Raw genomic sequence first — 18,534 nt, 5'->3', positions numbered from 1 at the left:
CTATCAGCTCAAACCAGTCTGGACATTCTCCTCTGACCTCTGGCATCAAAAAGGAATTTTTGCCTACAGAACTGCCCCTCACAGGATAATTTAAATTTTTTGGACCATTCTCTGTAAACCAGTCTGATGGTTGTTTCTGAAAGACTACATGCCACGTTCATAGTCACTTAAATCATCTTTCTTCCCCATTGCGATGCTCACTTTCAACTTTAGCAGATCGTCTTAGGCCACGTTTACCTAAGTGGTTATTTTGAAAAACGTTAGGCCCCGTTAAACGTTAGGCCCCGTTAAACGTTAGGCCCCGTTTACCTAAGTGGTTATTTTGAAAAACGGAGACATTTCCCTTCATTTGTGCCCTTCGTTTACATGCAAACAGAGAATTCGCCTCTGAAAACGATTCTTTCTAAAAACTCCAGCCAGAGTGGAGATTTTGGAAAACTTCGTTTGCATGTAAACTTAAAAAAACAGAGTTTTAGGCAGCCGACGTCACAGTATGTGACTATTTTCGGGATTCTGATTGGCTAACGTGGGCTTGAGTGTCTCGTTACACTGCCACCTACAGGTTTGGCATGCTCTTGACGGCATATACACGGGTTTGTGTAAACTAACACTTTTCTGAAAACTCACAGGTGTCCACAATGTTATTTTTGAAAACGGAGAGGCGTGAAATGTCCATTTATGAAAATAGCCACCCACGTGTAAACGTAGCCTAACTAGCCTTAACCATGTCTACATGACTAAATGCATTGAGCACCTGCCATGTGATTGGCATACTAGATATTTGATTTAACAAGCAGTTGAACAGGTGTACCTAATAAAGTGGGAGATGAGTGTAAGATTGTGTTCCATTTGATTTCCTACCCAAAATGGCAATGCAAATATAGCTGTGAAATGACAAATCATCTCAACATTCACCAAAAATCTCTCCCCGCCCCAGTGGCTAATGCACATCTATTAATTTAGAAATGTTTTATTTTATTTTTTTTAAATCAGTCTCGCAGTCACATTATAGCATCCTTGATTTATGCTTGTGTCTCAAGGTTTCAGCCACCCTCTTCTATTTCAATATCATCTTTCTGTCACTCCCATCAACAGATCTGCACTTTGAGTGATGTGTCACAGTTATACACTGTCGATTGATGTAGTCGCATCTGTTTTTGTTATGAAGTGCTCTCGAATATGCACTTCACATGGATTGATTTACTTCAAGTGCAATTTATTAAACTATCAAAATTGGTTGTTCATACATGGGGATTTTTCACAGTTATGCAAAATGTATGAATTTAAATGCTCTTTTGATATAATGCAAAAATATGTTTACAGCGATGTCTTGCATTGAGTGAATGGCCTATGATTGATTCTGACTGATAAATCTAAAAGTGAAAATATTTGTTACATTTATCCTTTTGTGTTCGTTAGAAAGATAATAGAATACATGTTTGGAATGACATGCAGGTGAACGAATAATGACACAATTAAAAAAAAGTTTTTATTTATTTAAAAAATAAATATTTATTTTACATGTATAAAAAGAACAAAATGAGGCCTGAAAAATATCAACATTCTCCAAAAGGAAGAGAAAAGCTAGTTTTGGCGTGTGTCAGCATTAACTCAAAAAGATGTAAGAAAGCAGAAGCTCTCTATTTTATGTTACAGTAAGCTGATAACGTTCCGGTAAGCTCAAAAGCTTGAGAACTTTGGTTGCTTCCCTTAAAAATAACCTAAAAACAAATCTGAAACTTGAAAAACTGCACTGCTGCTGTTGCACATTGGAATTTCTTTGCAGAAGTTTCTGTGATGATGTAAGCAGTAGTTATTATAAGAGCTGATTTGGTTAACATGCTGTTTAGAGGCATCTGGTTGTGTAATTTCTAATCAGTCACATCCTTAATTAAAACTTTGACATAGTCCAGGAAACAGGCCACATGTTTTCATTAGCAAATTGGTGATGAATGTGTTGGTCATCAGCAACATTTTTCTTTTCTGAAACGTCCTGTCTCCCCCTTTAATCTTCCTAAACTCTATGCTGTATAATTGTCTTCTGAGTAATGATTCATGGAGTTACCAAGGACTGAATTAGCTACGTGTTGTTGTTTTTTGTTTTTTTACATTTAGCATATTTAACACTAGAATTGCTAGAATTCCATAACTACTAGAACTGCCACAAGCGGTCATTTTGACCGCTAGATTCCAAACTCTATATCTTTAATGATAAATACTCAATTGAGAGATTATTGCATTTATTGTATTAGGATATCTTTTTTTTTTATCTAAAACAAAACAACACCAAACTGTACATTTAAACAAGTTTAATTATACATTTATAAATAATAATATAATTGGTAGCCGTAATTATTGCATATTCACAACAGATAGGCTATATTTCCATATCCATTCAACATAACTCAGAACAAGATAATAACAACTAAAAGTATCTTATTTAATTATAAAACATTTTATTTTAATATAATAACAGAGAAAATGGTCTAATAACTCTTAGATTATTAGCCTATTTCTGATCAACAAATTGAATCTAATATACTTTTTGTTTGTAGAAATTAGCATATATGCAAACACTCAGGACCGCTACTGACCTTTTCTGTTGACAGTGAGAGAGACAAAGGTCAATCGCAGGAAATGTAACAAAAGAATACCGCGAAATTCAGTGCGGTCAATATGACCGTCTATGGCCGAAATAGGTAAATATGTTCATTTGTTTTTTTTGCCTTGTGTTTAATTTATATGAAAAACATTTTAAATGAAAATACAGACACTTTTAGGAAAAGTCAGGTACCAGCGGGATTTTATTTATTTTTTCAACAAAGTTATTGCAGATATAAAATTCTAAACGGTCAAAATGACCGTCATGGCCGTTCTAGTGTTAATAAAACCATAGGGGATTGAAAAGTATAATTACCTTTTCATCAAAAGCTTGAATGCATGTTTAAACAAACTAATAGAACAGCAGTGTATATATTGCATAATGTGTGTATTTTTTCTTTAACTTGTAGAAGTATTTAGTGCTTTGCTGATTTATTGAATATCTAATAATTCAGGTTAATTACTACTTTTTGTGTGTCTTCCCCCTACAGTGTCTCTGTGCACCAGGATGGACGGGGGAGTTTTGTCAGTACTTGGATAACGCATGCTTAGCCTATCCAAACAGATGCTTGAACGGAGCTACTTGCATCAGTATGAGTCAGCCAACTGCACCCCCGCACTATATGTGCACCTGTCTCCCTGGATACACAGGTTAAAAGAAAACTATATCAACAAACTCCGGAATATGTTATCCTGATTTATGTTGAAGTTTGCAGAGAGTTTGGCAGCAGAAGCTTTTTTTTTAAAGCCACACTCGGATTGATTTTTCTTTCTACAGTAGAATTGGAGAGGGAAATTATTGTCACGTTTGTCAGAGATTGCATATAGCAAAATATGTTTCTTACATATCAGCTATATCTGTATAATTCTGAATATAGCCTAGCATATACAATATTTCTGTCAGCTAGTGGATGTGTTCTGCTGGTGACATTTTTGAGAATGTAACATGACACTCAGACTTACCACAAAACTGAAGCAAAATTCCCAATATAATGCTTGAATTTTGATTATGGTAGCAAACTGGATTAAGAATTTGATTGTGAATTAAAGGAAACTTCCAGAAATATTATTTTAATATTTATGCTGGGAGAACAATTAATTTCCCTGAATGCTGTATTCATAATGAAGCCAACCATCAATATATAATCAGTGCATTTATATTTTTTTATATTAATTATTTTGTATAAAGTGTGTACATTTAATGGTGCTGTTTGACAAAAAAACTATTTATATGTTTGTTTGTTTTTTGACATACTGAGGAAAACATTCTACCAGGAAAAAATAGGCATATTTAGTCTAAATTGATGATGTAATTATGTTTCATTACACAATTTGTGTTTGACCAATTCTTGGAATTGCAGTTCCGTAAAATACTCTTCTTGTCATTTAATATCCTGTGGGCATGGCCAGTTCTATTCAAATTCCATCTCATGAATTTGAAAAGGAGCCAGTTCTGAATTTTGCCCTAGCCTGAATGACACAGTTTCATGTCCAACGTCATCCGCTGTAATGTGACTCAGAGTGTGTGTCCCACCGAGACGAGTCCCGCTGCCCTGAGGCATCTCTTTACCGTAACTCATCTTTGCACATTGCCCTCCTAACTGGATTATTCTGTAATTTGTTTCATCATGTCTGCTAAATGAAGGGCACATAGAGGTTAGAGAACACTGAATCGGTAAATCTAACTGGGAAAGCAAGATCTTTCATTAGCTTGGCCACCAGCACATTAGTACAGGAGGATCCATTTGCCTAAACAACCCGGAAACAAATAAACAAACGAGGAATGATTTACTGGATTTCATCAGTCATGACGTGTTGATCTCGGTGATATGCATTGCATTTTAATGCTCTTGCATAGGAAAATATGAAGTCTTTTATAGGCACTTTACATGAATTATAGATGATCTGCATTTCATGACACCTATAAACCGTAACATGTAATGAAGCTGTATTGCCTGAAAAATGCCGTCCCATTTCTTTTAATATTACATGGCAGATCTCATATTGTCAACGTGATAATCGCCCATGCTTCTGTGTCCTTGTTATCACCTCTCAGTCTCCTTTATGGCTCTATTTCCCTTCTTAGCAGATGAAGAAATCCATCTTTCCACATCCCAATTGTCAGCGACAAGAGGCACCTGACGATTTCTGCCTCTCTGTGGGCTGTATAATGGATTAGAATACTACTAGGAGAAAACATGTCACAGCTGAAACCTCAATGTTTTATTTAGACGTCTCGATGATGCTAGCGATATCTCCTTCGATTAATGACCCTAGAGACTTAAAAACGACCGTCCCTGTCCCATTTCTCACCACAGTATTGCCAGAAGGCCAATGTGAAATGTCAAGTGCTTTCATTATAATCTTCCTCCAAAAGTCAGACGACATGTTGAGGGAAGATAATGTGACTTCTGCCACAGCAGAGAAAAGTGTCGGTGAAGCAGATCTTGCACTGGATAAGACTTTTTTTTTTCTCTCTCTACAGCTTGCCTTGCTTTTTCCATGCAAAGATTTGATTGATTTGATTCAGTTTGTTGTACAGGTGAGGTGGCATTACCTGCTATGGCTTTCCAGCCTGTCGCACCTCCTCCGGTGCCTTTGGGACAGCTGCAGGGTCATCAGCTGGACACCGCCGTTCATTGATGTTTCGCCCCCATGACCAGTACATCTCCAGGCGGGGGGGCCGGTGGCATGCTGGGGACGTCTCCCCGCCACCCCCTGCAGCTGCCTTCACTGGGGTGATGATCCCCACCCCATTTCTTTCCTCCTCAACCAAAGCCAATAGCTCCCTTTCTCCGCTTCCTCTCCCAGCACCCCCGTGGCTTTCCTCAGACTTGAGCCTGTTACGCCCACTCCATGTAGCAGCTGGACTGCTGCTTTGCCCACGAAGCCTCGACAGCCGATCTCCACAGGGTGAACGGTTGCTTTCCAGCCAGCATCTTTGCACTCCGCTGCTAACTCGGCGTACTTCTGATGCTTCCTTTCGTGGGCTGCTGCCATATTCTCCTCCCAAGGGATGGTAAGCTCGATGAGGAGGGCCCGCTTCGCCACTGTGGACCACATGACTATGTCTGGTCGGAGAGTGGTAGTCATGATCTCTCTTGGAAAGACCAGCTGTTTCCTGAGGTCTGCCAGCATCTGCCACTCTTTACCTGGTGCGAGCATGCTGCTCTTCTTCTGCGCAGGAAATAGGTGTGTACCACCAGGCTTTACAAATCCTGTCAGGGCATGCTCTTCTATTGCTGGTGACTGGTTTGCTGCCACCCTACAGCCCTCCAGGATCTCGGCCAGCTTCGTCAGGATTGTATCATGGCGCCACCTGAAGCGTCCCTGGGTCAGTGCCACTCTGCATCCCGACAAGGTGTGTCGGAGACTTGCCTTGGCGCTCCCACACAGATGACAGCCTACTTCATCACCATACCACAGCGTGAGGTTCCTAGGGCATGGAAGTGTGTCGTAGGTCGCCCTCAACAGGAAACTGAGCCTGGATTGAGGCGTCCTCCAGATATCCGCCCAGGTGACACGCCTGTTGATGGTAGCATCCCATCTCGTCCAGGCTCCTTGCGTGCCCTGGGATATTGCCTTCAGATGGTAGCGCTCCTTCTCCAGTCTGGTGATTTCGTCCACCACCATGGTCTTCTGCTGTCTCTTGGTGGCTTTGGACCAGAATTGCTGCACTGCTCCCCAGCCCAGCCCAGCACGACTGGTCTGGACAGCCCCCATCACTTCTCGGTGTTGCAGACTGGCGATGGCGCGATCCACCTCTGCTTGCACCTTCCATTTGCGGCCTGTGCGGATGGGGACATTCGCACTCCTTATGAGCGGGTCTGCAGAGTTCTTTAGTTCCAGCACAAGGCGAGCCTTTTCCTGCTTATATCCTAGGCTGATGGATTTGATAGGGAGCTCCAGCATGCTCCGACCGAACAGACCTGCATCTGAAAAGCATCGGGGCAAGCCTAACCACTTGCGGATGTAATTGTTGGCTAGACTATCCATTTTGCTGACATGTGATGAAGCGATTTCACAGACCTTCAGGGGCCACAGGATACGTTGGTACAGGATGTGCTGGTAGCACCACACCTTGTGCTTTCCGGGCAGTTGACTCTGCTCAATCTTTGCCAGACCTTCTGCGAGTTGTTGTTTGGTTATCTTTACCATCTGCCTGTCTGACAAGTCTGCCGTGTACTGCCTCCCCAGGCTTCGCAGTGGTTTTTCGTCCAGCCGTGGAATGGGCTCCCCTCCTGCGACGAAGCTGTCCTGGACTTGCACTATGCCTTTCCTTATCGACAGGCTTCTTGATTTTTCCGCCTTGACCTTCATCCTCGCCCATGTGAGAAGTTCATCAAAACGCCTGAGGAGCCTGGTTGTACAAGGAGCCGTTTGAAGGATGCTTGTCACGTCGTCCATGTAGCTCCTCAAGGGTGGTAGCCTCACGCCCGATGGTAATTTGATACCTCCAACCACCTGCCTGGCCCCTATGAGGATTACCTCGAAAGCCATCACAAACAGGATAGGGGAGATGGCGCACCCCATCGCAATTCCACGTTCTAACTGCTGCCATCCTGTCGTGTAGCCCTCTAGCGTAAAGCACATGTGCAGGTTGCTAAAGTATCTGCCGATGATGTTCTTTACACAACCCGGGACATGGAAGAACTCCAAGGCGAAGTCAATCAACGTGTGTGGAACTGAGCCATATGCGTTGGCCAGGTCCAACCAAACTACATGCACATCACTCTTCTCTCTCCTGGCACGCTGGATCTGATCCCAAATCAGAGAAGAGTGCTCAATGCATCCTTGAAAGCCGGGGATTCCAGCCTTTTGGCAGCCCGTGTCGATGTACCCATTTGCCATGAGAAAGTTGGTCATTCTCCTTGCCAGAACGGAGAAGAAAACCTTTCCCTCTACATTCAACAAAGCAATGCTTCTGAACTGGCTGATGGTCTGGGAGTTCTGCTCCTTGGGAATAAATACACCGACTGCTTGCTGCCACTCTGCCGGGACTTGCTGCTTCCTCCAAGCTGTTTTCATTAGCTTCCACAGTACCTTGACAACCTGCGGGCAGTTCTTGTAGAGCTTGTAGGGAAGTCCATTCGGCCCTGGGGCTGATGCTGACCTTGCCCTCTTGATTACCTCCTCCACTTCTCGCAACTTAGGTGGAGAACTGTCGAACGGTAAAGTTGGGGGGGCTGGCCGTGGTACATACCCTGGAGAACCAAGCTGTGATGCTCGTTTGTCGTCACTATACTGGCTCTTGATGTATTGCTCCAGCTCCTCCTTACTGACGTTCAACTTGCCACTTCTCTTCTCGTCCAACAACTGCCGGGCATACTTGAAGGGATCTCTGAAAAAGTTGGTTCTCTCTTTCTCTCTTCTCTTCCTCCTCCTTCTAATCCTCTCCACTCTCCTCAGCCTGGCGAGGTTTTGTCTGACCTCGTCCCACAGGACATTCAGACCTTCCTTCTCCTGAGATGCAGCCTTCCTCCAGTTCCGACGGAGCTGGCGCCTTGCTTTAATGAGCTGTTCAATCTCTCTCTCTCTTCTTCCTTTGCCTGGGACTGTGGGCTCTTTCTTACTGACCACGCCAAACCTCTCTCTGCATACCTCGAAGATGATGTCCCCAATGATGTTCAGTTTCCTCTCGACGCTCCCTCTCAACGCCAGCTCCAAAAGTTGGCTCACGTCAGCATCCAGACTCTGCCACGCCACCCGGTCATTCGCTTTTGGCCATTTGATCTTATCGCGCCTACCTGGCTGCTTTCTTATTGGCTTTGTCGGGTGTGCCTCTGGTGGGCTGGTGTCCTCGTGTTCGCAGGGTACCTTCTCCATCATGGGGTTTCCTTCTGCCACTTCAGGAGACTCAGCACCAGTGGGTCCTGCAGCACTGTGGTTGCACTCCCGGCTTCTGGACCCTGTCGTCTGACCTGCTTCCTGAGCAGTGCGATTCCATGTTAAGTTAATTGTTACGGAATAGCGCGTGGATGAACAATATTAGACTCAGATCTGCCAATCAGGGAATACGACCTTCAGAACAATTCTTGAGTTGCTGCTGATTACGAACTGCTGTAAATATGAACATGCACAAAAAAAATCCCATATGCCACGTTTATTACGTTTCCAGAGGTAAACCTAAAGAGATAATGACGCAGCTTTATTTATAATGTGCATTTATAATGTTCCATCATATTCAAGAACATTTAGTTAAAAAATGTTTATTTAAAGAATAATTCACTTCAAAATTAATTATTATATGCATACAGTATGTACGCATCACATATATGCTTTATTTATTTTCCCTGTGGAAACAAGATAACAGATATAAATAATCTTAACCATGTCTGTCAAGCTAATTTTAGACAAAAAAGTCATAGAAGTACCATAAAAAGATATTTTAAATGGTACATTTTATATTTTCAATATTGATATTAGTTTTAGTTAAGTTTTAGTAATTGTAAGTGCTTTTATCATGCATATGTTGCATCATTTAGCATACTATCTGTCTGCATTAACTGTCTGAACTGTGACTCAGTTAATGGCACTTTTGCTAAATAAGTTTATTGTGGGTGTTTCAGTATGTAAAATATGATTTTGGGTTTTGTAAAATATCATTCTCTTCTCTGTGACATGCACCACATGAGCCATAGGGGGAGAAAGTTTCCAAATGTACTTCTAAATCCCAAATGTCAAAAGTGAAGTCAATATCTTCAGGGGAGACGGAGCGTAAAAGCTTAACTAACACTCAGTTCACACCCCTGTCTTCCTGCAGGACGCTACTGTGAGGCTGAAGTAAATGAGTGCGATTCCAGTCCATGTCAGCACCAGGGAACATGCACTGACTTTGTTGGATACTACAACTGCGCCTGTCCTTCAGGTATGAGTTTCTCTTACTCCTGAGAATGAGCTTTTTTCCCCTGTTTTTTTTTTTTTTTTTTTACTGCCACAAATCCCCACAGTGCCAGCACCAACAGCTCTGACTGACAGGTGAACAAATCACTCCCGTTCTCACTCTGCCAGAGCTCATTAGTACTGCAGAATTGTGTCAATATTGTGTTATGAAATGCTCTTCCCTTTTGAGGCCACCGCATTGATATGGTTTCCTCCCGTAATTGTTGGTTCTGCTCACTCTTTCTGAGGCATGATTTGCATTCGCTGATGCAACCTGATGGCTCACCCTAGAGATTGGCAACTCACTGGCAGGGTTACAAGCATGCTTCTCTGCCAGCTGCTCCCTTCCGCTCGATGAGTAGAGGACCCAGAGTCCCAAACGCCCCCTCCTTAAACCTGCCCACGCGTACTCGCCACTCTGAGAAAGAGATGCAAAAGGGAGAATCATTTGAATGACTTTCTCATAAATGGATTAAAGATGCTTTTTCTGTTTTAATAATAAAAAACTTGACCTGGGCCATTTTGAAATAGTGGACATAATTTAAGTATGTTAAATTGTTGTAAATATAAAATGGTTAACGGGATAGTTCACCCAAAAATGAAAATGATGCCATTATTTACTTACCCTCATGTCATTCCAATCCTTTAAGACTTACTTTGTTCTGCAGAACTTAAAAGAAGATATTTTGAAAAATGTTGGCAACTACCGTAAGTAGGTAAGGCAACTACGTAAGTCACAGTTTTGCTTACAGGTGAGTTCCATTGAATAGATAAAAAAAAAACATGGAGACATTTTTCAACAGAACTTGTATGTTCCTCAGAGGAAAAAGGACAATACAGGTTTGGAACAATATGAGGGTGAGAAAATTATGAAATAATTCTATTTTTTGTGTGAACTATCCCCAAATTAACCATGGTTTTATTATAGTAAAGCGTAGTAACCATGTTTTTTGGCGGATTGACTACCATTTGTTTAACCACAGTTTTACCACTAATACCATGTTTAAACTATATGGTTAGTGTAGCAAAACCATGGTTAATTTGTAGTTCCCATGGTTTACCATCAGCTGTCCACAACAGACCTAAACCAGCCATGGTACCAGCACAAAAGAAAACCTCTCAAAATATCATCTTGATTATTGTTATCAACAAAATCTTTGAAAATATCAAGATATAATTTTTTTGTCAATACTGCACACCCCTAATGTGTGTCACATTGATTTTTATTTCTTCAGGTCTTAAAAAGCCTTAACATTTTCTTTAAAAATGTGCTAAACCCTGCCTTTAATGGCATTATAAAATATATGATTTAGTGAGCATAGATCACAAATTATTTCAAGCCATGTGGGTCTGGATTGTTTGGAAGGGAATACATATCTGTAAACTTTTGAATCTTGAATATTGTATTTACATATTTCCTTTTTATCCTTTTGAATTGGAACAGGAAGCAGTTTTTTATGTAATTAAATAATAATCATAAAATATCGTTAGAAAACAGCTTTATGAATCGCAGCGGAATGGATCATGATGTTGGGGTCTCAATGTTTTTAAAAGTTGTTTTTATAAATAGACCAACAATTAACAAAATATTTATTTAAAGTTGTGGAATTTGCTATAAATGTGGTATTTTAAAACTCATTCTTAAGGCATGTTAAAAATATTTAAAAAATCAACATAAATGTACGAGTTTACCACTCTAATCGGCCATAGTTGACCATCCTGACCCATTCTTAATTTCCATGTGATCTTCCTGCTTAAGCCTTTGTGAATGTATTTTGAAATGATTGGTTTTCATTTTATAAAACAAATGCAAGCAAGCCATTTTTTCCCTCTCACTCAAAAAGCCCTTGAAAAAACTAGCCTGGCCTCTTTCTGACCTTTAAAATTTCGTTCTTTTCACTTGTACTGACTGACTTTTAGGCTTTGAATAAGCTTTCAAAGAATTGATTGCCTTTTTCTTTTACTTTCTTTTTCTAAGAAACAAAGGTGGGGAGAAATTTGATTTCCAGCTTGCTTCATGTTCATTGATTGACCTCATTGATTGAAGCACAATGACATGAGGAATATATGGAGTGCATTCTCAAAAGCATTAACAAGAGCGAAGGCGTTTCACTCTTGTTTAATCTTTTCAATTCTAGTTTTTTTTCTCAAGATTTCTTTTAGTTCTCTATCATAAAGGCAGCCATGGTAAAGGCTAAGCGTTTCTCACCTCCCTTTGCAGGATACACTGGTGTTGACTGTGAGATTGACATAAACACCTGCGCATTTCCCAATGTCACCTGTCCTCCTGGAGCGTTCTGTGTGGATTTGCCAGGTGACCAGTTCCATGTTTGTCACTCTCAGTGCCCTCGCTATCTACAGGTAGGTCAGAATTGGTCAGCCCCTTCTAATCCCTCGTTATTCAAATAATTTCCATTGCAATGTTCTCAACTATTACTGTAAATTAGGAAATATGATTTTATATGTGCATTAACACCATTATTACAATAATTCCAACAAAAGTAATAATAAATTAAATAAAGAAAGGTTACACTTTATTTCGATAGTCCACTTTAGACCTTCTACTAACTATGTCATTTTTCAACTACATGTCAACTAACTCTCATTAGAGTATTAGTAGACTGTCAGTTGACTGGTAGGTTAGGGTTCGTGTTAGGAGAATAAGTTGACTTGTAGTTGCCAAGTTACTTATAGTTAGTAGAATGTCTAAAGTGGACTATCGGAATAAAGTGTTACCCAAACAAACAAACTGGACTGTCTCATGTCCAAATTCAAAGAAAAAAAAGAAATTATATAAATATAATATTCACAATACAAAAGTTGTATCCAGTGATGGAAAGAAAGAAAAAAATACACAAGACTACAAACGTTTACAGATATTAACACAACATTTTATAATTAAAAGACTCCAAATGTCAAAAAATAAGGTATCCATTAATGATCTTATCATTTACTGATAAACGGGGAAAGTTCCAATCTCTGACCAGTCTTTATAAATAAAATAAACATTTCACAAAATGCATGCATTAATCGGTCAACTTAAACTTTAATATCATATAATATCATCTTTAGAAACAAACTCAGACTCAGTTATATAATTAATTACGCACCAATTTTATAGAATTATGTGTCTTCATGCTGCAAAAAATGGCCGCCGATCAGAAATTCTTAAATCAAACCATGTTGACATCATTGGTGATAAGGCATGCACTGAATTCAGAATTACCTTTTGATTTTGGGCAAATAATGGACTACTTGCACAACTACTTCCACGCTCTATTTAGTACATATCGTGAGTTTCCGGTTAGAGCGTTCAGCGCACCTACTTGCATGAGAATGCAGATTATCACTGTTTTACGGCTGCCAATTGATTAAAACAATGATTAATGATCTCTGTATTAATTATCGTGAGCCTGCTAAAATGTTCCTATAAATTATGTTTTCTTTCCAACTGTGCATTCTGAATAATAAATAGGCTAAATATATGTATCCACTAAGCTGCAGCAGTCCTATATGCTCGTCTTCTCATTAACAGTTTTTTTTTCTCTTTCTGACATTTCATACCTGTTGGGTTTACATTTTTAAATGAAATTGACTATTAAAAGAATTGCTTGTGTGCGCTGGTGTTTATGGTGAGGTGCCTGTAACGATGTTAAAGGAACACTCCGACTTTTTGGGACTTTAGCCTATTCACCTTATCCCCCAGAGTTAGATAAGTCCATACATACCTTTTTCATCTCCGTGCGTGCTATGAGTCTGTTTGACGCACCCACCGCTAGCCTAGCTTAGCACAAAGACTGGATGTAAATGGTTGCAGCTAGCATACTAATCCAAATAAGTGACAAAATAACGCAAACATTTTCCTATTTACATGTTGTGATTTGTATAGTCACAGAGTGTACAAACACAGACATATTTTAACCGTATAAATACTGGGAACTATATTCTCTGAAGGCGAAGCACTGCTACTTGGGCGCAGTGATAACCGCAGCACCTGAGACGCGCTCTGAACGAACTCTCTGCTCCTCACCACGGCGCGTCTCAGGTGCTGCGGTTATCACTCCGCCCAAGTAGCAGTGCTTCGCCTTCAGAGAATATAGTTCCCAGTATTTATGTCTGTCTCATGTGACTTTGTTTTTTGTACACTCTGTGACTATACAAATCACAACATGTAAATAGGAAAATGTTTGCGTTATTTTGTCACTTATTTGGATTAGTATACTAGCTGCAACCATTTACATCCAGTCTTTGTGCTAAGCTAGGCTAGCGGTGGGTGCGTCAGACAGACTTATAGCACGCACGGAGATGAAAAAGGTATGTATGGACTTATCTAACTCTGGGGGATACGGTGAATAGGCTAAAGTCCCAAAAAGTCGGAATGTTCCTTTAAATAGGCTATAGGCAATTTAATCAATAACGTACACAGCGTAGAGGAGAATGACAGTCAACTACTTTGAATATTATAGCATTTTGGGCATAAACATGTAGCCTGGTTCTACCAGACTCTCGTACATTTCATTTGTACAGGGAGTTTCTCCATTGACAAGCGTTAACTTCCTTGTAGGCGGGTACTCTGTTGAAGTTTAAAACTATTGCATCTGCCCAGAGCCACTCAGGATCTGCCATAACCAATCGCTAACGTTTGGTCGTGACGTATGTCATGCGCCGGTGTTCTGTCGATCTGTTCTACCATGTCAGATTTTCCTACCGTAGCGCAAAATTATAGCCATATCTATCGGTTCATCCTACCACATCGTAAAATCCTACTGCGCGTTTCTGCTTCGCGTCTGTGACGACTACATAAAATAATTCAGTGTAACTTTGTCGAAGATTGTTATTAGGCCATGGTAGGATGGTTTTACAGTGCAAAGTAACGTTACCTCATCAGATTGTCATACCATTATGAAATAAACGGGTAGGATGATTTTACAGTGCAAAATACCTCATCAGATTGTCCTACCAGTATGAAAGAAATGGGTAGGATAATTTTGCCGTAAACACGTATCCGAATGATCAGAGGATTGTGTTTAGAATATGATGTCTGTCAACGAGAGCTGCAGGTTTTGTTCTTCGAATTTAAGAATTCACGGAACAATTGCAAATTCTAAATGTATATTTGACACTGAGGATGATAATGTGATAATGTATTCAGTCAACTGTCGAAGCTGGGTCTAATCATTAACAATACGCCACTGCGCTCGGATCGGGTCTGCCGCAAATGCTGTGTAGTGATCAGTGATCGTTCGCATCTTTCTCCGCTGCCATTACTGAACTACAACTCAAACTAACGCACAGCATCAACGTCATCGTTCTCAGCCACTCCCTCTGTTCGCTGATTGGACCGGTGAAATTTTGATTTCAGAAAACCAAAGAATACACCACAATCCCAGACCTAGTACTGAAGGAAAATGAAAATTGAGCGGAAGTGCGTAGGAGGGCGGAGCCAGGCTAATAAACATGTAAATAGTGAAAAGATTGACATTGAAAAATGACACAGAATGATTAAAATATTTAATCCAAATAAATAAATGTTCATGGTTCGTACGGATGATATTCATCTGTTCTCAGCGCCGCGGTCACTAGTTTAGACGAACACTGCACCCTGTGGTGAAATAATGGCGTATTTTTAACATCCGCTGCTTTCTCAGATCGGCTTGGGTTGGATTAAAACTTCATGTTCCGATAAGTTCTACAAAATTCTGTGAACAGTAAACATCAGAATATACCTTCTCCTGTCAATAAAAATTGGCAAAAAAAAGATCTTATTCCGGACACTCATTTTAGGTGGCGTTTGTTCAACTCAAATTGACCACAGTACATTGAAAGTCAACATAACCGGAAATAAGTGAGACAGTCTATTTCCAAACGGAAGTGCGTCACGAAGCTCAGTGCAAGTGGTCCATTACACCAACAAAACTTCCAGTCAGCTGAACTGTTTGATCAATGACAAGACAGACAATAAATAAATGAAAAAGCTTGAGTCATGTCAAGTATAAACAGTTTTTTTTTTTACAGTAACGAGAAGGCATATGCACTTTTTAGTGCATGAACTCATTTAAAATGCATACACCACCCTCATCCACGTTCTTTAAAGCACATGAAAAGATCAGGTAAAAAAAAAAAAAAAAAGTTCTTTGCATGCTATATTCTTTTGAAGATGTGTGAAGCTGTTTGCACGCTTTGTCACTGAACTATATACCAAAGGCAAATTGCATGTCCCTTTTGAACACGCTTGATCATTGGGATTTGTTTTACTTGTGCTGATAATCACCAACGTAAATGGCAATTAAAATGCATTAGCTTTCCTTCATTAACCAGCATGTTTTATTTAACAACAGGACCAAGCAATCCTGTTTACAAAAGACCAGAATTACCTTTATACACATATTTAAATGAAGGCTTGTTCTGGAATAATGGTTGATTTTAATTTGGACAGCCATGTGCCAATGGAGGACATTGTGTTCTTAACAACATCACCAGTTACGGTTGTGTTTGTGCACCTGGATGGACTGGGCCGACCTGCTTGGTCAACATAAATGAGTGTGTCCAGCACAGGTGTCAGAACGGAGCCACCTGCGTGGATGAGGTTGGTGGGTACAGGTGAGTCTGGGGGAGAATGCAAGTTTAGAATATAGCAAATGCCTTGCTTAGAAATTAAGTGGATTCAAATAGGACTCTGTTTTAGGTTTTTATAAACAAATGAAATGTATTTCAAAGATGGTTGTATATATATAGTCAGTATTTATTCTCCCTTATGTTTGCCAAACCTGTATGCTTTGTTTCTCTTCTGAACCAAAAATGTAAAGAACTTTTCTTTTTTTCACATAAACAGACGGTTTGTAGTGACTATGAACTGTCAGACTCAGCTCCAAAAAAGAAACAATTGCAATTGCAATCCAGACTTTAAATTATACATAATTTTATATTGTATGGTCACTATGTATGGAAACAAATATTTTGTGTTTCATAGATACACTAATAGCATAAGGGTTCAGAAATGACATGAGGGTGAGTAAATGACAAAGTTTATTTTTATTTTTATTAATTATACCTTTAATATAGCATGGTGTTGTCCTGATGTGGTGGACTACTACCCCCCCCCCCCCCCCCCCCCCAAAAAAAAAGAGTCATTGGGGTGGATTTATCCATTTCAAACGTGCGTCTCTAAGTATAAAATTAAAATTGATATTCTGTTCAGGTTCAGTAGCTGTTTACAATCTCATTCTGGAATTAAACCACCCATAGCTGCAAAAAACAAATAGCATGTTCCTGTGATAGAAAGCAAAGCAAATTACATCGTCCTCCCCCATGACTCATCCATTTATTTTCATACTGTGTCCGGCTGTTTTGCTTGCGATTTCATTTAAGAGATACTGTTTTATGCATTCCAAGTTGCCTTTGTGGTCACGGATACACTGGAGTCCTTTGCGAACTTGACATTGACTTCTGCTCTGGGCATCAGTGTTCAGAACACGCTGTCTGTCTGGACCAACAGCACAACTACACCTGTCACTGCATGCTGGGATATGAGGGAAAGTTCTGTGAGCTTGAGACAGATGAATGCAAAAGTGCACCCTGTGCCAACAGTGCCACTTGCATTGATCTGGTGGCAGGATACCAATGCCTGTGTGCTCCAGGATTTAAGGGTAAGCTAAATGTTTCACTCTGTGGTACCACTGGCTGTCTCTGGCCCTTTGTTAGGCATTGGCTTTCAATATCAACATTGTTGAATTCCTTACGATAAAAGAGAAAAGGTGGCTATAAGTAGCGTAATCATGATTCGTTGTTTAAAATAAATTATTTGAAATTATTCTTTTAAAATATTATAGGTCATTTAAATTTATATGAAGGTTATAAGCAAGACCTCATTCATCCCACTTTTCATTTTCCTATTAATTCTCAATGAATACTTATTGTCCTGTGGCCATCCTACTTTTTTTTTTTTCATTGAAAACACTGTTTTACTTTGGAAATGTGTGACATTACAGGAGTAAAACATGTTTCAAATGATAATTCACATTGGGCCTCTTTCATGAAACTTAATCAGGATATTTTGAGTAATATGCACGTACTGTAAAACGGACCTTCTCAAAAACTCGACTCTGGATTCCCAAACATCAAATTTGATCAATTAATTGTGTATGTTAATGAATTCCAATCATTCGTAAATAGGGTGCTCATGCATGCTCATTCACAATTAGCATAATCCTTGTGTATGAGTTACAACTACGCAAATTACGTGTCCAAGAACACTGTGGAATCTTCTGGACTTCCTTCTCCGGTTTGGCTCCATTATGTTGCATATATGCAAAGATTAATATTAGACTTATAGGTCATATGGCTAACAATAAATATTCAATTAATATGTTTCCACCAAAGCTTTTTAGCCAGCTGAAAAAATGTCTGGTACTCTTCTGAAAACGGCCAGCTGGTGGTGCTTTGCAAGCGCAGCGTTTTTCCAGCTGAGACGCTTTGGTTGCTATAATTTAAATTATCCATGGCAGTAACGCGTGACTACCATCTCATTTTGAAGAGTATCAAAGGATGTTAAAATGCAGTAACCAGCAATATTAACTCCTCCATTGTTGTTCTGTCGTTGTGTAGGATGTAGGATGGTTGTTTTGTGTATGTGGTCGTGCCCCTCCTCCACTGTGATTGGGCGGCTGGGTAAAAAGTGGCAGTGACGAGTGAAGCATTTTACCCAAAGTTGAACAGTTTACAACTCTCAGCTACAAAAAAAAAAAAAAAAAAAAAGGATCGGGTAAACGAACTCATGAAATATTATTATGCATAGTGCATCAAAATGCAGTGTCATCAGTTTGCTTAAAAGGACACAGAACGTTTGAACGGTTTACGCATCATTTACATGTGGTAGGGAGTAAATTTATTTTGCACCAACTAACATTTTGAAAATACAAACATTTTCATTAATCTGAAAATTTACATCAGAACAGCTTTACGAACGATTTACACCCAAAGTCGTTCTGCTCGTGTTTCACGAATGAGGCCTATTGACTTATTATTATAACATGATATGAGACAGGCTTCTTG

At 39.8% G+C, this 18,534-nt stretch overlaps 1 protein-coding gene across 1 annotated transcript in view; it reads left to right on the top strand.

Annotated features, from left to right (window-relative positions):
- The window catches only part of eys (eyes shut homolog), a 271,877-nt gene that overhangs the window by 39,513 nt on the left and 213,830 nt on the right, over window positions 1–18,534 (top strand). The window contains exons 7-11 of the mRNA XM_079634848.1: window positions 3,093–3,252; window positions 9,365–9,469; window positions 11,705–11,844; window positions 15,920–16,083; window positions 16,876–17,129. Of these exons, the coding sequence (XP_079490974.1) occupies window positions 3,093–3,252; window positions 9,365–9,469; window positions 11,705–11,844; window positions 15,920–16,083; window positions 16,876–17,129 (823 nt within the window). The remainder of the gene's footprint in view (window positions 1–3,092; window positions 3,253–9,364; window positions 9,470–11,704; window positions 11,845–15,919; window positions 16,084–16,875; window positions 17,130–18,534) is intronic.

Source organism: Phoxinus phoxinus, assembly GCF_949152265.1.
Source record: "Phoxinus phoxinus genome assembly, chromosome: 14".
NCBI classification, from domain to species: Eukaryota; Metazoa; Chordata; class Actinopteri; order Cypriniformes; family Leuciscidae; genus Phoxinus; species Phoxinus phoxinus.
The sequence above is the reverse complement of the archived record's forward strand: the minus strand, read 5'-3'. Positions and strand labels throughout refer to the sequence as shown.